General features: G+C 38.8%; 1 protein-coding gene across 1 annotated transcript in view; it reads right to left on the minus strand.

Annotated features, from left to right (window-relative positions):
* Nucleotides 1-988: 988 nt before the first annotated feature.
* Nucleotides 989-17,947, minus strand: part of PPTC7 (protein phosphatase targeting COQ7) — a 36,371-nt gene continuing 19,412 nt past the window's right edge. The window contains exons 2-6 of the mRNA XM_068562832.1: nucleotides 14,558-14,737; nucleotides 8,757-8,955; nucleotides 5,397-5,520; nucleotides 3,726-3,855; nucleotides 989-2,620 (exon numbers count right to left, since the gene is read on the minus strand). Of these exons, the coding sequence (XP_068418933.1) occupies nucleotides 2,562-2,620; nucleotides 3,726-3,855; nucleotides 5,397-5,520; nucleotides 8,757-8,955; nucleotides 14,558-14,737 (692 nt within the window). The 3' untranslated portion in view covers nucleotides 989-2,561. The remainder of the gene's footprint in view (nucleotides 2,621-3,725; nucleotides 3,856-5,396; nucleotides 5,521-8,756; nucleotides 8,956-14,557; nucleotides 14,738-17,947) is intronic.

A 17,947-nucleotide genomic window follows, 5' to 3' on the forward strand; every position in this document is an offset into this window, starting at 1 on the left:
ACACCCCACAAAGACTTGGGTCCTGTGACGTGGAAAATTCCAGTATGGGTACTACACAGCCTCTGACCACTGACAGTGGAAGGAGAGTTACTTGTTAAGCAGCACTCCAACAGACCCCCGCAGTCATAAAATTAAGTGCATAACACAAAAAGGGCAGGGGAAAAAAAGAGAAAATATTTTGTGTCCCAAATCTACAGGCCAGGTCCAAAGTCAGTTCCCCTGTGAAACTCAATTCTTGTCCCATTATTTTCAACATCCCTGGAACAAACACATTGTCAATTTCTAACGCTCATTTCTCAAAAAAGACTAAGTTGATTAAATGAGTTGTGTAAAACACCATCAATCTACCTTTATGAAGATTGTGTTTGATGGGTTTAGATGAGTGCAGAGAAAGCCAGTGACGTGACCAGCACTGCTCTTACCAGGAATTAAATGTATGCATTGGAAAATTAATACAAAACATATCCAGATCATAAGGCTCCATACCTCTGACCAGAAATAATTAAAAACCCAACAAAAGAACTGAAGTTGTCAGCCCAAGTGTAAATGTATTCCTTCCAACAAAACCCTTCTGGATGCAACTTTCTTTACTTTTTAAATACACAGAGACTGCAAATAGTTTGTGCAAAATAAATACCCCGCCACTTGCCACTCACGCTTCTGTGTTTTATCACAGCACAATGGATTCTCATTATTTAAACAGAGTCTCTCTCCACCCCCCACCCCACCCCCATCTCCTCTACCAAAGAATTCTGTTTTGTCAAGTTAGGGTAGTTAAGGCATTCTGACATGTAATTAAAGGTGATTCAAAATAGATATCTAACATTATGCCAATTTAGGAATAGTAGATAAATTACTGAACGGCTTACAAATGAATAACTCATTCTTATTATAAATGAAATGCCTGTTACAAGCATGATGCATTGAAATATAGTAATGACATGTACATGGTACATGTTAAACAATTTTAAATAAAACAAAAGCTTGACAGTTACTCAAATATACAGTACAAATTCACAAAACAAAATCTTTTAAAACAAGTTGAGGTAACCTCAAACGTAAGTTTTAATGCAATAAACCAGGGAGTAAGTATCTCCTTTAGAGAAAGAGACTTTCTATATTCTCAAGTAGATTCTCATTAGGTTTAATTGCATTCTCATCTATACACCAATGTTACCTGACATATATAAAACATGCCTTTAATTTAAGGATTTCTAAGTATATATATTTTTCTACCATGAAGTTAATGAAGGAAAAAAACTGACCCAAAAATATATATCTTTACAGCAGTCGACTTGTACACAAACCTTAAAAATAAGTTTGAGCTTGCAGATAATGGAAAAACTGAATGTGGGGTAATTTTGTAAGGAAACTATACACTGCAAGATGGCTATTCGGAAACTGTAAACATTAAGCTTGATTCAGAAACCCCTAAATTTCTGTGTAGGGCAAATGCAAATGTCAGATCATCACTAGGAGTTTTCCTCGTGGACTCTTGTGCCACTGCCCACAGTGCTCTTTCCACAGGGACTCCCTGAATTTGGTACATGCTCTACAGAAAGCAAGGCTACTAACAACAGGTCTGAGAGTGAGACAAGGGGTATAGCGTGACCATCAAAGGCCAACAAAATTCAAAGTTAGAGCTGTTCCATTCTCAACCCATCAGGCCTGTGGGCCTTAAGCTCCCAGACAGGGGCATCATATCAGATAGCTGGGAGGAATTTCAGCTGTAACATTAAATCTGTAGGCTTTGAGGAATTTTATAACCTTGAATAATGTTTCCATTAAAAATTTTTGGTAAGGAGTCTCCCCAACCCCCCCTGCAGATCAGGCCACCAGCCTGTGATATGCAGTAATCAATAAACTGCTGAAACTTTCATCACAGGAGCACAATTAAGCATCTTTTAAAAACCATGAAACATTTGCATACATAGAACTAAACTGAATTTTTCTTCCAACTTGTAACCAAAAAAAAAAGCTCCCCGGATCAAGATTTTATAATCCAGAGCAATGTTTTAGAGCAAGATTATAAGCCCCTGAAAAACAGGAGTTTATAATGAAAACATAAAGCCACACCCAATCATAACACAGACTGTATAGTACACGTGTAACATATGTTTTGATGAATAACGTATGTTTCTAGTAGATGTACCATAACATACAATTTGTGTTAGACTTTTAAAATCCCTTTAACACATTCTAATTTTGAATTCACTTTACCAATATTACTCATTTTCAATACTTCAACCGTTTTTGAAAAGTTATAGACATTTTGGCTTTGAAAACCTCCATCCCATCATGGAAAGGACAATGTGAAGTCAAGGCCAATCTTCAAATCTTGATTCTCTTCAAATGTTGCTGGCAGATATGAGCTAGTGAATGACAGTAGTGGTTCTCAACAAAGATCTCAATGGGGTCTCAAAAAGACAGGCAAAAGGCTTACATCACTGGCCATTGAGATCAGTAGCAAAGAAACATGGTCCTGCCAGCAGGATCAGCACACACGGTAGGGGAGAATTTGGGATGATGAAAGGAGAGGCAGGAGTTGACACCTAGGTGAGTCAGTCTGTATACTCAGCCACTATTGAAAGAAGGACGGTGATGTCATCTGGCTTTCCACCTAAAATGAAAATGAAAACGTATTTATATATTTTAAAAGGAAAAGTCAATAAAAAATGTAAGCCTAAATAAATAAGTACTAGGAAACAAATACTGGCATTTCAGGCAGGTTTGATTTGTCAATATACTCTGGCAGAAAAAAGGAAAAAAACCTGATAAATAGTTAAAACGCACCAAGAAATTACATGTAATTTAATTGAAGCTTTAAAAAACAAAAACCTTCCCTGCTCCTTTACAACAGCTCTGTTAAAATGGCCACCACCACATCCTCTGTTTATAGCAATCACAATAAAGACAAAATGTGGCTAAGATTAATTCTGCCTGACAAGAAAGTTACATGTTATACCCACAATCCTAATTTGGACAAACATATCCAATGTTTTGAAACTAGTAATAGTCTTGTATTCTAATCCGGCAAACAGCTATGGCATGTGCTTTTTTCTATTTTAATATTTCCTGGACAGCTAAGAAATGCTTTACATGTCATAAGATTATACCAGCAAGAAACTGACCAACTCTACTAGTTCTGATATGCTAGCACCAACATGTCATCTGAGCTCCAAGACTGAGCTACTTGGCCTGCTCCCAAAGTTACATATCGCTCAGTAGATAGGAAGACTCTTTAGGCAAGGACAGTCTAACATTACTTCCATCTTCAAAACCTGCCATGGCAATTTGGCAGGCAAATACTGTCAATGAGTCCCACAAAGCCAGAGGAAGGGAGATGTGAAATGTCAGACTCGTGAAGGGCAGAATGTTTAAACTGTTAGGAATGTCCAGACCCTCCAGGAAGAGCTCGGAGGCTTTTGGGGCTCAGGTCCAAGCAGTGCAGTGGCAGCAATAAAGGGCTTCAGGTTCCACCTGCCTCTGCAGCCAATTAAATTCAGTTCTGAAGGGCACCTCTGTGGGGAACACCTGATGACATGCACTTGCTCTGTCCTTCAGCGTTAGACAGCCTGCTGACCTTGCTCCCACAGTCTCACAGCTGGGAGAGGGCACCTCAGCAGTGTCACCCCAGTGCTGTAGTTTGCCTCACCCAAAGCCCAGAATGCTCCCATCCTCTATGTCCCCAGTTAGTCCCTATGACTTTCCTAAAGAATGCTTACCTCTCACATTCAATCCATTGTCACATGCAAACTGTGCAAAAGGTGACATATAATTTGGGTCATAGGCCAGCTCATGAGCTTGCTCAGCAATGCTTCTTGCCGTCTGTTGTATACTCTCATAATTTGAATTCTAATATGAAAACATGAGGGAGTTATTTTTACCATAATGCCTCACATGATTTCTGCACACAGTAAACATCACTTGCAAGCATCACTTTTTAAGACAGTAACATTTATCTAATCATAGTTTCCACCATTTAAGTTTTATTCCAGTTAGAGAAGACAATGAAACATTATACCTCGACTAAAATGAATGAGATCACCAGTGCTGCCTGCATAAGATGTCAATTTGAGAGTCCTTTGCATGGACTTGGGTCCTGAAGTTTGAATTTTCCTTTTTTTTTTTTTTGGCCACACCATGCGGCATGTGGGATCTTGGTTCCCTGACCAGGGATCAAACCCACACCCCGTGCAGTGGAAGTGTGGAGTCTTAACCACTGGACCACGAGGGAAGTCCCTTGAATTTTCATATTTGTTTTTTTTTCCCACTTGAAATTCTTAAGGCATTCTTGCTAAAATGGGATGGGGTTGAAAGGGCGGATTTTGATAGCACTTCGGGATGACCTCAAAAGTTTCCTTGCTTGGGAATGCACCCCTGGCCAAGCACAGTGTGCTCTCCAAGTAAGGGCTGCCAGCTGCCCTACTGAAAATCCCTCTCTATTCTCTATTCCTTCACCTTGCTTTATTTTTCTTCTTCTTATTTACCACCACCATTATAGCCATTCTTTCTTTCTCTGTATTATCTGTCTTCCTCCACTAGAATGTAAGCTCCATAATGGCAGGGAATGTGTCATTTCTGCTTGTCACTCTGTTACCACACAGAGCACAGTGCCAGCACGTGTAAGCGCCTGACCTTTACTAGGCCCCACAGACAAGGCGTGGTGCTAAGGGTTTCTAATGCATGGTCTTGGTTTATCCTTACCAAAACCCTACAAAACAGGCCTTTTGTACCACTCCACCATTTTGCAGGTGAGGAAAATATTGCTTAAAAAGTTTAGAAACTTACTCAAAGTCATACTGGTTAGTGGTAAAAACATGAGAAAAGACTAATTTTCCCGAGTCAGTACTTTACAAAGCCAGGAGAATATGCAGACTGGTTTTCACTTCCTTCCACTCTCTGTATGGGCCAAATCTGAACAGTTTCATTACTGATGACAGCTCAGATCACATCAAGGCCCCTAGCTGCCTGCTGCCCTTGGCTGCTGCCTTGGCTGGCTCTGGTATGATGATTTCCTATCTTTCCCAGCCTGAACACCTGCTGAGTTTGCTAGGAGAATAAAGAGTGAAAAAGACAACCAGCAACTAACACCATTAAATACCATTAAAATACCATTAAAAACACAAACAAAAAAATCACCCATCTGGACTTTTCCTACCTTTACCACCCTACTAAATAAAGGCTTGGATGAGAAGCCTCTTTTCCCCTCAAGTTCTCCAACTGTGAACATTTCCATCTACAATTGTTTGAAAGATTAGAGCCATTTTTATTTTCCTAAATTCACAAAATAGTCCTTTCCAAAACTACAAAAAGAGATAATGCAATTGAATTAATAAAACTCAGCTGCCCAGAGAGGGTCACTGTTTCCAAAGGCCAACCTTTGAGTTAATTACCTTTAACTTTTTTAGCTCCTGAAGGATCATATAATCAGGCATGTTGTCAAAGAGTCCATCTGTTGCCGTCAGGATAATGTCTCCTAACTGGACATCAAAAGATGTGCTATCAGCGGCATCCGGGCTGTGACAAGGACAGCGTAGGGACAAAGTTAACAGAGCCCTTTAGAGATAACTGTTAAGTTTCCAATGGGATTGATGCTACAATGTAATGAGGCTTTAAGGAAAACTAATATATAGTAGCAGTCAATAATAAAAACCACCATTCTGAAATTTCTAACCTTGAAAAAAATTAACTGAAAACTCTGATACAAATATTTCAAAAGCTTAACTAAAACTATCAAGTAAAACTGAGTTTGATGATTAGTCACATGTAGTTTAAAAGGCGGAAGGGTTCTTTTCTGAGTCAGACACTAAAATGCCTCTAAAATCCTAGTGGAAATGAATCTTTGTTTCCTAATTCTTTAGAGCCAAATTCCATCCTCTCTTATTCACTTTCCACTCATCAGTTTCCCTGCAGGCTTGAATTTGGCTCTCAGGAGGCTGTGTTATAGTGGAATAACTGAGCACTATGGAGGAGAGCATGCAAATCCTATAAGAATTAATTCATATGAAATACCTGCAATGGTATTTCTTACTATAATACTAGTAATTACTAGTATATATTACTAGTAATACCAAATTAGTATTACTAAGTCATACTTACTCTGGTAGAGTAAGGACTGTGTGTCTCCCAAGGCTTACAAAGTGCTCATCATGTACAAGTTACTTATTTATTAGTGTGCCTGGCACACAGTAGGTCTTCAAGTAATATCTAATGAATGGAAGAAACAAAGTGACCCTCCAAATTGGGGAAAAACTCATTACTATATTGTTAATGAAGAGAAGAAGGTACTCTGTGTGTGTGTGTGTGTGTGTGTGTGTGTGTGTGTGAGAGAGAGAGAGAGAGAGATACATACATATAGACGCTTCTATATGCAGAGAATAAATCTGGCAGTGGCTGCCTCTGAGGACAGAATGTGTGGATGGGTGGATGGGGTAGGGACAGAAGTTTGATTTTTCACTACATCTTTTTGTGTAAAACTTTTAAAAAGATATAAGAAAACAGATATAAGAACGGGGGGTGGGGGGAACCACAGGTGGGGAGAAGAGAAAATATATTCAAAGAGTTAATGGTCCCCTCAGAGGCTGGTTCTCAGCCATTTCCAAAGGCCAGCTCCACTGCTTCCAAGCCTCCAAGGTGAGATATCTGATAATCTACCTTCACTTGTAACTAGGGAACAAGAGCCAGGAAAAAATTCATACACTGACCCAGAATGGAGGGGCCAGAACCAAAGCACCCTAAGCTTGATTAAAAAAAAAAAAAAAAAAACAAAGAAAAACTTGTGTAAGTGACATGTTATAAAATTTGCAAAGAGAAAACATAAAAACAAACAGCCCACCCATGCCTGCTGGGGATTTATGCAAAGCGCATTGAGGAAATTGCTAGTTCATCTTCTCTTGACTGAGGAAAGCAGCAGCACATCTAAAAGTTCTGTGACGGGCTTTTGGCAAGGAACAAATTAGCTTTCGCTTACACAGTTATACAGTAAACATTTTCTAAGAACAGCTACTAAAGGAAATCTGTAAGTTAAGCTTAATATAATATTTTATAGATAAGAGGGACTAATAACTAAGGAGATAACATGCAGCTGGGAAACAAAAAAGACCAAAAAATAAGAAAATTTTAAAAAGACTGTAAAACTGGTAGAAACCAGGTTGATTTCTTCCGTGGAATAAAGAGAAACAATACAAGACATTTCACATTTGCTCAGTCTTTGGAAACTAATCAGATTCTAGAAGTTTAGATTAATGACCAGGTTGGCACGGAAGTTCTATTTTATGCTGAGGTTTTTCTTTCCCTAGGAGTGTCCTTTGCTATTCTGTCTGTGAGAGACTCACTGCCATTGGACAGATCGTCCTCTTCTCCCAACACTCCCACCCATGAGCTTGGTGTTCCGCCAGCTGCAGTTTTGCCCATTTTGATTGAACATACTGTGCTGCCGGAAACTTTTGACTGCACTGAAACACGAGCTGAAATCACATGCTAGCACACTGCCTCTGGGCTCCAGGGGAAGCAACCTCCACCTCACTGGCAGGCCAGGCCAAGTGCTGTCCTGACCAGACTGTCCAAAGATAGCGTGTGAGGTACAGCAGGGCCACTCTAGCACTCAGAAGCCAAAATAACAAGGGTCAAGTAAAGGAAAATTAAAACACTGTTCTCCAAAAACTGTTAGCTGAACTTGACATCTACGAAGGCCTTGGGGTTGAGTTCTCCCCACTCCAATAGGGCTAATATTGATGTGCATTACAGCCAACTGAAGAAGGGCCTATAATCAAATTTTCTTCCAATTATGGTAATCTGCCTTAATCTGAAAGTAAAAAACTGCTTCCCTCTCTCTAGGAGTCAGCAATAGATGGGCAATACTGAGTACTTAATTATATAGTATGCTCATTCCAGTTTAAAAGATGGCAGTAATCATCATTTTATCTTAGTTTGGACTTAAGATTTGGCCCAATAAGAACTATTAAGTAGAGACAATAGGCACTTGCTAGAATGCTTCTACTTTTACAAAAGGTTCATTACCCATTTAACCACATTTATGAATTGCCAACAATGTTTGTGTCAAGCCCTATAAGGTTGTTAAAGGCAGTGAAATCTGAGACTGTTTTAGTGTTACTCTGTACTCTGATCTTAGAAAAGATAAACTGTAAAAGTTGATTCAAAAAAGTACTGATTTTCCTGAAAAGTTCTTGACAATTTAAAAATGAACTGAGAGAAGGTGTCAGAAGAAAAAAAGAACAGAACACGTCAAGAGCACCATCAGACCACCTCTGAGTCCATTTCCTGAAAGTTAACTTTGCCTGACAAGTTTTGCAGGGACTGCAAGTTCTATTTGATGCATATTATAGGAGGCCCCGAGAATCAGGAAGTTATTCTGATAAATAAAGCAGATGTCTGTTTGCATTCTTCCCTAATAACGTACGCAAAATCTTGTATAGGCAATGGCACAGACAAACAATGACTCATTTCTCCAGCACAATTTAACCAATACAACTGTATGTACCATGTGGTCTTGGTATGAAAAACTGATATTCTGTAAGCCTGAAATAGTATTTTCACAGTCTTGTCAAATTATCAGGTGTTTATCAGAATTCAACTTGGCTGAAATATCAAGTTCAAGCACAGTATCTTTCGACGTCAGACTAAAAGGTCCTCAGTGTGCCTTCTTTTCTCACATGAGAATGGAAAATGCCTATCTCCAACACTGTAGTTAAGGGGAATGAGAGGGAACCTATTGGTGAGAAAGGGGAGATTACCTGTCACTCAAGACGACTCCCTCAGCTTCGGGGGGTGCGATTGAGAGCTGGAACGGAGTGTTGAAGTAATGCTGCTGTTCATCTGATCGGTGCACAACTTCACCACCCCTGACAACCAGAAAGCCTGAGTCGCCCAGGTTTGCTGTGTGTAAGCGGTGGCTAGTTCTGTCCAGCACCACGATGCAGGCAGTACTGCTACCTAGAAACAAAAATGATCTCCATTTATTTTCTCTTTCTAGGCTGTCTCTGCATACACATTTTTATCATATTGCCCCAAAGAGCAACATGCCATAATTTGAATCTCCTTTGCCTAAACAGGACCTTTCTTAGTTATGGCTCCATATCAATGTCCGTAGTAACCTGATCAGGATCAACATGACGGGGAAAGAAAACAGGATTTATACTATGCAATGTTAAGTGGGCCACTGATGATTTGGATTCTTCCACTTGCAGAGATAGGAAACAATAAAAATGGCTGGCATTTAACCACATTATTTCAATAGTGCTATAATCTATGCCAAATGCTCAGAAGGATGTTGTTGAGATATTAAGTTTTAATACTTAAAATGCCAGAAGGAGCATGTTACGTTTCCATAACATTTCTCATTAGTCATAGGCAGAAAGCCTGCTCTGTGAAATTCACTAACATTTAAGACAAGGCACATAACTACAATTTTAAACAGAATTTCCATCTGCTGAGGTCATGAAGAACTTTTACTGCAGACTGACTCACTATGAAGTAACAAGACCAATTTTCCCAGGTAGCTTGTGGAATCAACCTGTTCACTTTACAGAGACTACCTGTTCAGAGAGAAGAGACCACATTCCAAGCAGAAGCTTCTGTGTACCTTTGCAGCACACAGCTCACATGACCTTCCCCAGACTGAGGCTGATAGTACAATTAGTGAAAGTTCTTTCTAGTGCTAAAATTTCAACCTATACCTACAGAAAAATGGCAAAATAGAAAAATGAGCAGTTCACCAAGAAATAAATGTAAATGGTCTGTAAATATATTTCTAAAAAATGATCACTGCACTAGTGTAGGAAACATGGTCTCATTTCACTCTCAATTCACTCTCATTTCACAGTGGTAAGAGAGTAGAACTAAATAACCTTTCTAAAGGACAATATTGCCCTGAAATATGTGCATATCCTTTGATCTAGCAATTCTACTTGTGAGGATTTATCGTAAGAAAATAATTAGAGATGCAAACAAGACTTAAGTACAAAAACACTGCATAAGATCACAAAGAACTGGTAACAACCTCAACATCTAAAATTAAGGGACTGGGGACTTCCCTGGTGGCACAGTGGTTAAGAATCTGCCTGCCAATGCAGGGGACATGGGTTCAAGCCCTGGTCCGGGAAGATCCCACATGCCGCGGAGCAACTAAGCCCGTGCGCCACAACTACTGAGCCTGCGCTCTAGAGCCCACAAGCCACAATTACTGAGCCTGCCTGCCACAACTACTGAAACCCGCGTGCCTAGAGCCCATGCTCCACAACAAGAGAAGCCCGCGCACCGCAACGAAGAGTAGCCCCCGCTCGCCGCAACTAGAGAAAGCCCACGCGCAGCAACGAAGACCCAACGCAGCCAAAAACAAATTAATTAAATAAATTTAAAAAAATAAAATTAAGGGATTAGTTATATATTTTACAGTTCATCCATACAATGGAAAGCTATGCACTATCACATAATACTTAGGAGTACAGACTCTGTCGTCAGCCTGCCTGAATCTGAATGCTAGCTCTGCCACTTACTAGCTGTGTGACCTGGGGCAAATTATGTAACCTGTCTGTGCTTCAGTTTGCCCATCTATAAAAGTAGGGGTAACAGTAACTATCTCACAGAGTTGTTTGTAAGGAAAAAAATTAGTTAAATCATGTCAAAGACTTACAACACATAATAAGTGTTAGCTATTTGATAGCCACTAAAATTGTGTGAGAGAAATATATCTGAAAATGAAAGATAATTTAAGTGAAACAAGTGATTATAAGCTAGTATTAAAGCTTCCTTAAAAGAAAGTGATATCAAATATAAAGAACTGTACATCAAAAATAATGAAATTTTGGGCTTCCCTGGTGGCGCAGTGGTTGAGAATCCGCCTGCCAATGCAGGGGACACGGGTTCGATCCCTGATCCGGGAAGATCCCACATGCCGCGGGGCAACTAAGGCCATGCACCACAACTACTGAGCCTGTGCTCTAGAGCCCATGAGCCACAACTACTGAGCCCACGTGCTGTAACTACTGAAGCCTGCACGCCTAGAGCCTGTGCTCCGCAACAAGAGAAGCCACCGCAATGAGAAGCCCGCGCACCGCAACGAAGAGTAGCCCCTGCTCGCCGCAACTAGAGAAAGCCTGCGCGCAGCAACGAAGACCCAACGCAGCCAAAAATAAATAAATAAAATAAATAAATTTATTTAAAAAAAAATAGTGAAATTTACTGTAAATTTTTTTTTAAAAGCACAATATGTAGGCAAAGGCTAACCTGATAAAATGATAATTAAAAGGCAAAAAGAAACAAAATAAACAGGCTGTGGAACCAGCTGTGTTAAATCCCAGGGCTCTATCATTTTCTAGCCACGTGACATGACTGTGGGCAAACCACTTATTCTCTCTAGGCCTCAGTTTCTTCCTAACAAAATGAGGAACAAAACCACCTACAAATCTACCTCACTGGAGCTATTGTGAGCACAGAGTAGATTCAATTCCTGTTGTTATTATTCTACGGGCAAAGAAAAAAAGTCAGGGAATATAATCACTAAAAAAATTAACAGTTTTCTTAGTGGATTATAGGTAATTTAATTTTTGTTATTAATTCTTCCTTAGTGAAAATGTGTAACTTAATTTAAAAACACTTAAATATAAGCATTTGTGTCACTGTCATGTTCAGAAATTGTGTTTCCTTGTTAACTACAGTGTGTGCGCGGGTACAAACTTGACACTTTAATGCTAAGCTATCTAGTCCCTACCCATTAACTGTCAAAGAAAAGCAAAGCATGGGTATTGTAACTAACTGGCCATGCTGTCAGAGAACCTACTCCATGGCTTATATTAGAGCTAGAATCACCAATTACCCTTCCTTCCCAACTCAGTGCACAAAAACTCCAATCAATTACGTCATTAATAGAATCACCACACAAAAGATCTTCTGAAAGCTGATGGGATTGATTTAACGGAGAACAAAAAATGACAGATGAGCAGCACAGCCTTGAAAATTGTGCTGCAGGAAGGACTCACATTGACTCATTATTACTCACTGACAAATCCAGGCTATCATTTTGCTACCCTTGTGGCAGTAAACCGCTGCGTTAGACTCAAAATGGTCCTCGTGAGTGACAGACAGAGCTTTAATATGCAAAGCAGCACCAACGAAGGGAAGCTCAGCCTTACAGAATCATCTGGGCTCTAGTGTGTAAACTCCTCTGCCTCTTCAAATTACTGATGCGTACAGCGGCTCAGGCCCTGGTAGCCTAATACTGGGAGAAGAGCTCACCATTCTTACGTGTCTGGAGAGGAACAAACTGGCAAAGAAGAAAAGAGTGCTAAGAACAACAAGTGTTGAATGTTCAGACGACTGAGCAATCCAGACAGGTCCCTGAGCAAATCCCTCACCCTAACATGGAAGTATTTTTATCACCTGGCCCTTATTCTGTAAACTACCACTAAGCCTTTTGTGCAGCTAAGAAAGAAAGGGATAACCTTACTGGGATTAACCCCTCAAATTCTTAAGATATGTTGGCTTCATAAGACCTAAATCCACTTAAGGGTTTCTGAGGAAATAATATGTCAACAATTAGCCTGTGATGCCAACCCAGATCTAAAAGCAGCTAGAAATTCTCAAGAAATAAGTGGTCACAGCTATCAGCTTGCCCTTTATATTGGAATTATGTTATAGGCTTTTTAGCAATGGCAAAATTTTTAAAAAAGGATCACCTAATCTTATAAAATTATTACTTGCAATTATAGCTGAGGATCAGTAAAACTCAGCAGCCTGTCTTTGCCAAAATATGCTTGAGTTTTAGTTACAAATAGCTTAGAGCTGTGTAGATAAGTAAGGTAAGAGAGAAGTGTATATGTGTCAAACATGGTAACGAAGGATTATTTCAACGTGTCTTTTAGGAGAAAGAGGTAGTTGTAATATTCAGTGTAAGAAAAACTCTTATATGTCCTTAAGTTTATTTTATTAAGCTCTCCCAGTTACATGAAGGTGAATAGGGGAAAAAAAGTAGGAACAAGGAAGAAATACAGCAAAAAACAAAGCTTTCAAAGTACAAAATCAGGACAGTCGTTACAGGTTTTAACAGGGTATTCCAAGTCACAGTAATTTAGTAAATGCACTATGGGGTGCAGGGTGGGGTGGTGTTGGCAGAAGACTCAGGCCCCTGGTATCCCTGTCTACAGGTCCTTTTGTTAGATGGCACCCTGCAATGTTCTCTTTTCCCTCAACATGTTTCTGAATATTGCAAGAAGCTTTAAGTCATTGCTTTTCATAAAAAGATTTATCCAGTTAACATATGAAATAAGGGGTCAGAGGTTAAGTGGTTTGCCCAAAGTCATATGGCAAGTTTACAGAGATGAAATAGAATCTAGGATGTTTCACGGTATCAGGCAAGCTCAAGACTGCATGCCCAAAACAGCAGATTAAGACAAACCAGTATGTTGAAACTTCTAGACAAGATTTCTCTTCAGTTAGAAGGAGAACAAGCTAGTTAATCACAGCACAGAGAAGACAGAAGATGGCAGCATGATGAAAAGTACCCCTCCTTACAAAGGTTTTAAATGGAAGGCAAAATTCTACAACACGGAGATCTCCGTTAACGTTGAACATTGAGGGCTGATTTTAAATGTGCATGGTGATTGGGAGGGAGGCCTTCTAGTAACCAGAAAGATGCTGGCAGTTAGCAGAAACTTAATAACACCCTTTCTGAGAGCCTGCTTAGAAGGCTTGGGTAAGTTCCCAAGAAACCATTTAACAAACAAATGTAGAAGCTTAGCCAAAGGATGCTCCATTAGCATACCAGATAAACAAACACTGGGTATTTGTAAATTTTCTAATACAAGATTAACAGGGATCTACACAGACTAAATGTTAACTGCTAGCAGCTGCGGAGCCAATTTGCAACCTGAACTCCTCACAGGTAATCAACTGAGTTTTACATGCTGGACCTATCCCCTTTTTTCCTCCCTGGGAGAGAATCACTACCCCAATTATACAACCACTTGCTTTTCTTTCTTCTTTTGTCGTATTTTAGAATCCCTAAACAATACAGTTTTACTTGTTTATGTTTCTGAATTTGAAATATATGGAATCAGACTGTTAGGTGATATTCTGCAATGTCCTCTTTTTCCTCAACAACATGTTCCTGAGTACTGCATGCAACCTTAACTCGTTCCTTTTCAAAATGCGTTTTTCTACTATAAATGGGCTTTTAGGTTGTTCCCAGTTTTCTGCTATTATAAATAATGTTACTATGAACATTCTTGTACCTATCTTTTGATACACAGATGTGCATGAGTTTCTCTAGTCTAGGGTAAAGACCCAGAAGTGGAACTACTGGGGCATACTATCTGTTCATGTTTAACTTTATTCTGTAATTCTAAATTGTTTTCCAAAGTGGTTGTATCTATTTCAAGCAGTATTATGTATTCTGGTGTTGCCCACAGCTTCTCCATCAAATTGCTTAATAGGAAGAGCCTCAGAAAAAGAGCTGGGCTGGTAAGTGATTTTCTTGGTTTTGTTGTTAACCATCTCCTGGGCTTCTTTAGAGAGGAAAATGCATAGGATATCTACTTACCAAGCAAAGGTACTTTATTTTGCAGCAACTCACAGTAGCTTGTGGTGAGGATTCCAATGGGATTACTCGGGACGAACCGTCCTTCTTTTACTAACCGTTCACATGTCCGCATTAAAGTCCCTGAGAACTGAGACGGATCAACTCCATAGTCTCTCCATCCTCCTACACCATCTGCGACTCCTAAAAAAGAAATTTACATTCAAAGGATATTCTTACCAATGTCTCAGGATTTCTTACCCCTGTTTTCCTAATACTAATTTTACTACATACTAGTACATCTATTTACCCTGAAATTCAGAATAAAAAGTGCTCAGGTTTAATGTATTATACACTAATACTCCTAAGCCACATTCTCTACTTAGAATCTGATCTTTCATATATTGACGAATAAACTCGTGAGCTACCACAGGGTGGCATTGCCTCCCAGCCAAGAGTTCGATTTCAGCAGGATTTTCATCTTTGTACAGAAGTATTTGTGTTATTAATCTTTGTTGTATTTTATAGGAATGAAAATGAATTTTTTTAAAAAAGTGCTGATGCTAGTGAGAATACAACTGAGCCAGAGCTGTCCATCATTAAGAATACCAAAAGCAGCAAACTTCTAACTTCAAATATTGGTCAATAACTGTGAAAGAGAGAACAAAATTAAGAATACATCCCACCCCCTTTCCTCCTCCCTCTGAGACAACCTCTATCCTGTACAGGGCCGCACTGCCCAGTATAACAGCCACTACCACACGTGGCTAGCGAGCACTAGAAATGGGGCTGATGCAAACTGAGAAGTGCTCTAAGTATAAAACACACACTGGATTTTTGAAAACTTGTTAGTATGAAAAAAAGGGTAAAATAGCTCATTAATTTTTATATTAATTACATGTTGAACTAATATTTTGGATATAATGTGCTAAAGAGAATACATTATTAAAATTAATGTGACCTGTTTCTTTTTATTTTTAATTGATGTGAATATTAGGAAATTTAAAATGACATGTGTGACTCACATTATATTTCTATTAAACAGCACTGGTATAGAGATTTTTCACGGGTCCAAAGAGCTGTTGATGAGTTCACAGTCTGCCTAAGACTCCTTTATCGAGAGGAAACCAGTGCTCAAGAAAAATTAGACATCAAAGTCAACACCATACCATCTCCTATTCAATCCCTTGCAACACCAAGCTAGTTGTTCAACATTAAAATCAATTTCTAAATTCAACAGTCTACTAAATTCAAAAACTGTGAGGTTGTTTATTTGAAATTCAAACTAAACTAAAATTCAAACTAAAATGTCAGATATATACATTATTAAAATTTTAAGTGACCACAAATGAAGCTTTCTGGAATGACCTATAAGAAATATAGTTGAAAAAAAAAAAAAAAAAAAAAAAAAAGAAATATAGTTGTTTTCAAAATAAAAGATCCGTGAACAAATGGGAGAGTTAAGCTTTTTACTTCATACTGTTCTGTATTACTAAAATTTTATTTTTATAATGAGCAGGTATTGATTTTATAATAAAAATATTAATTAGGGAATTTATAATTTTTAAGGCTATCTGAGCATGAAACATCCTCCCCACATACACATTTACATTTTTTTCTTCCAGTTTTATTGAGATATAATTGACCTACAGCACTATAAAAGTTTAAGGTGTACAGCATAATGATTTGACTTACATACATCATGAAGTGATACCACAGTAAGTTTAGTGAACATCTATCATCTCATGGAGACACAAAATTAAAGAAATAGAAAAAAATTTTTTTCCTTGTGATGAGAACTCAGGATTTGCTCTCAACAACTTTCATATATAACACACAGCAGTGTTAATTACATTTATCATGTTGTACATTACATTCCTAGTACTTATTTATCTTATAACTGGAAGTTGTTCCTTTTGACTGCCTTCATCCAATTCCCCCTCCCTTATTCCTGCCTCTGGTAACCACAAACCTGATTTCTTTATCTATGAGTTTGTTTTTAAGTATAATTGACCTATATTTACATTTTTTGTACATTCAACTTTCACACACACTTCAAAGAGCATATTTGGTGCAAAAGTAGGAAAGTGCTTATATATGTATCCCTGAAAAACTGGCTTAACATGAAATGAACACATTAAACTATTTTTCTCGTGATGGCACTTATCATGCAGAAATGGAACACATCCTGAAAAAATAAGAAGAAACAGAATTGGAAGACAGTAAAGAGATTGACAAATAACTTACCACTACTGGAGAAGCAACCTTCCTCACCTTTTGTGACCAACAGGCAAAATTTCACTTTTTTTTTTTTTTGGCCACTCTGCACAGCATGTGGGATCTTAGTTCCCAGACCAGGGACTGAACCCATGCCCCCTGCAGTGGAAGCTCGGAGTCTTAACCACTGGACCGCCAGGGAGGTCCCAAGGCAAAATTTCACTTTAGGGCAATTCCAAACTAGTTGGTTAGATGATATGATGTCTGCGATTTCTTTCAAAATATTGGGGGGGGGGGGGGGCGGGTGACAAAAGAGTAGATGAAACAGGACTGGCCATGAATGGATAATTTAAGTTGAATAATGAGAGGTACATTCATCCCTCTACCTTGATGTATATTTGAAATTGTCCATTATATAAAATTTAAATAGTAATAATGATAAGAAAAAAGATCCTTCTGCCTGCTGTGTGGAGAGAAAAGCAGAAAAGGGAATGAATCAGGAGACTGTCTCAGTAGCTCAGTTGTGAAATGGTGGCAGTGCAGTTAGAGTGCAGGGATTTGGGATCCAGTGAAACAAAAGGACTCACAGGTACACTGAATGGGGTACACTGAGGGTGGGGGAAAGAGAAGCATCAGGGATGACTGAGGTCTACCCTCCCAGGAAGAAGTATCATTTTTTGGTGCTTTTCAAGCAGTTGTAAGGATATCTAGAAATTCTTACAAAAATTTAAGGTAGTTTAATAGGAACTTCTTTTGAGGAATTCTTACGTCACCAGGGATAAGATTTTACCATGATTTAAATGCAACAATTTGTGTTAAAACACAGAATGCAATTATAGTCCTTGCAACTCCATCTGATGAATCATTCATTCTTCTCAAACTACTGTTTGCTTGAGGAAAGAATTTCTTAACCAGTTTCTGATCTAAGAGCCACAATTAACTTTAAATACAAACTGGTTTCATCTACAAATGCCCTTCATAAGAAAACCATTAAAACCTGAGATAATGTTGAGAGTTGATCCTGGCACTCACTAAATAATCTGTCAGCAGGTTACAGAGTCTGACTTGGCACAGCCCTTCAACATTAATCAGGTTTCTCCCAGAATAGAGGTAACCTTTCAGGCACCTGTTTGCTTTTATATGGGAAAAAGAACACAGGCAAAACTCCATTGGCCAAGTCTCTTTAGGGGGAAAAAG

The sequence above is a fragment of the Eschrichtius robustus genome, chromosome 14 (genome assembly GCF_028021215.1).
Source record: "Eschrichtius robustus isolate mEscRob2 chromosome 14, mEscRob2.pri, whole genome shotgun sequence".
In the NCBI taxonomy this organism is placed as follows: Eukaryota; Metazoa; Chordata; class Mammalia; order Artiodactyla; family Eschrichtiidae; genus Eschrichtius; species Eschrichtius robustus.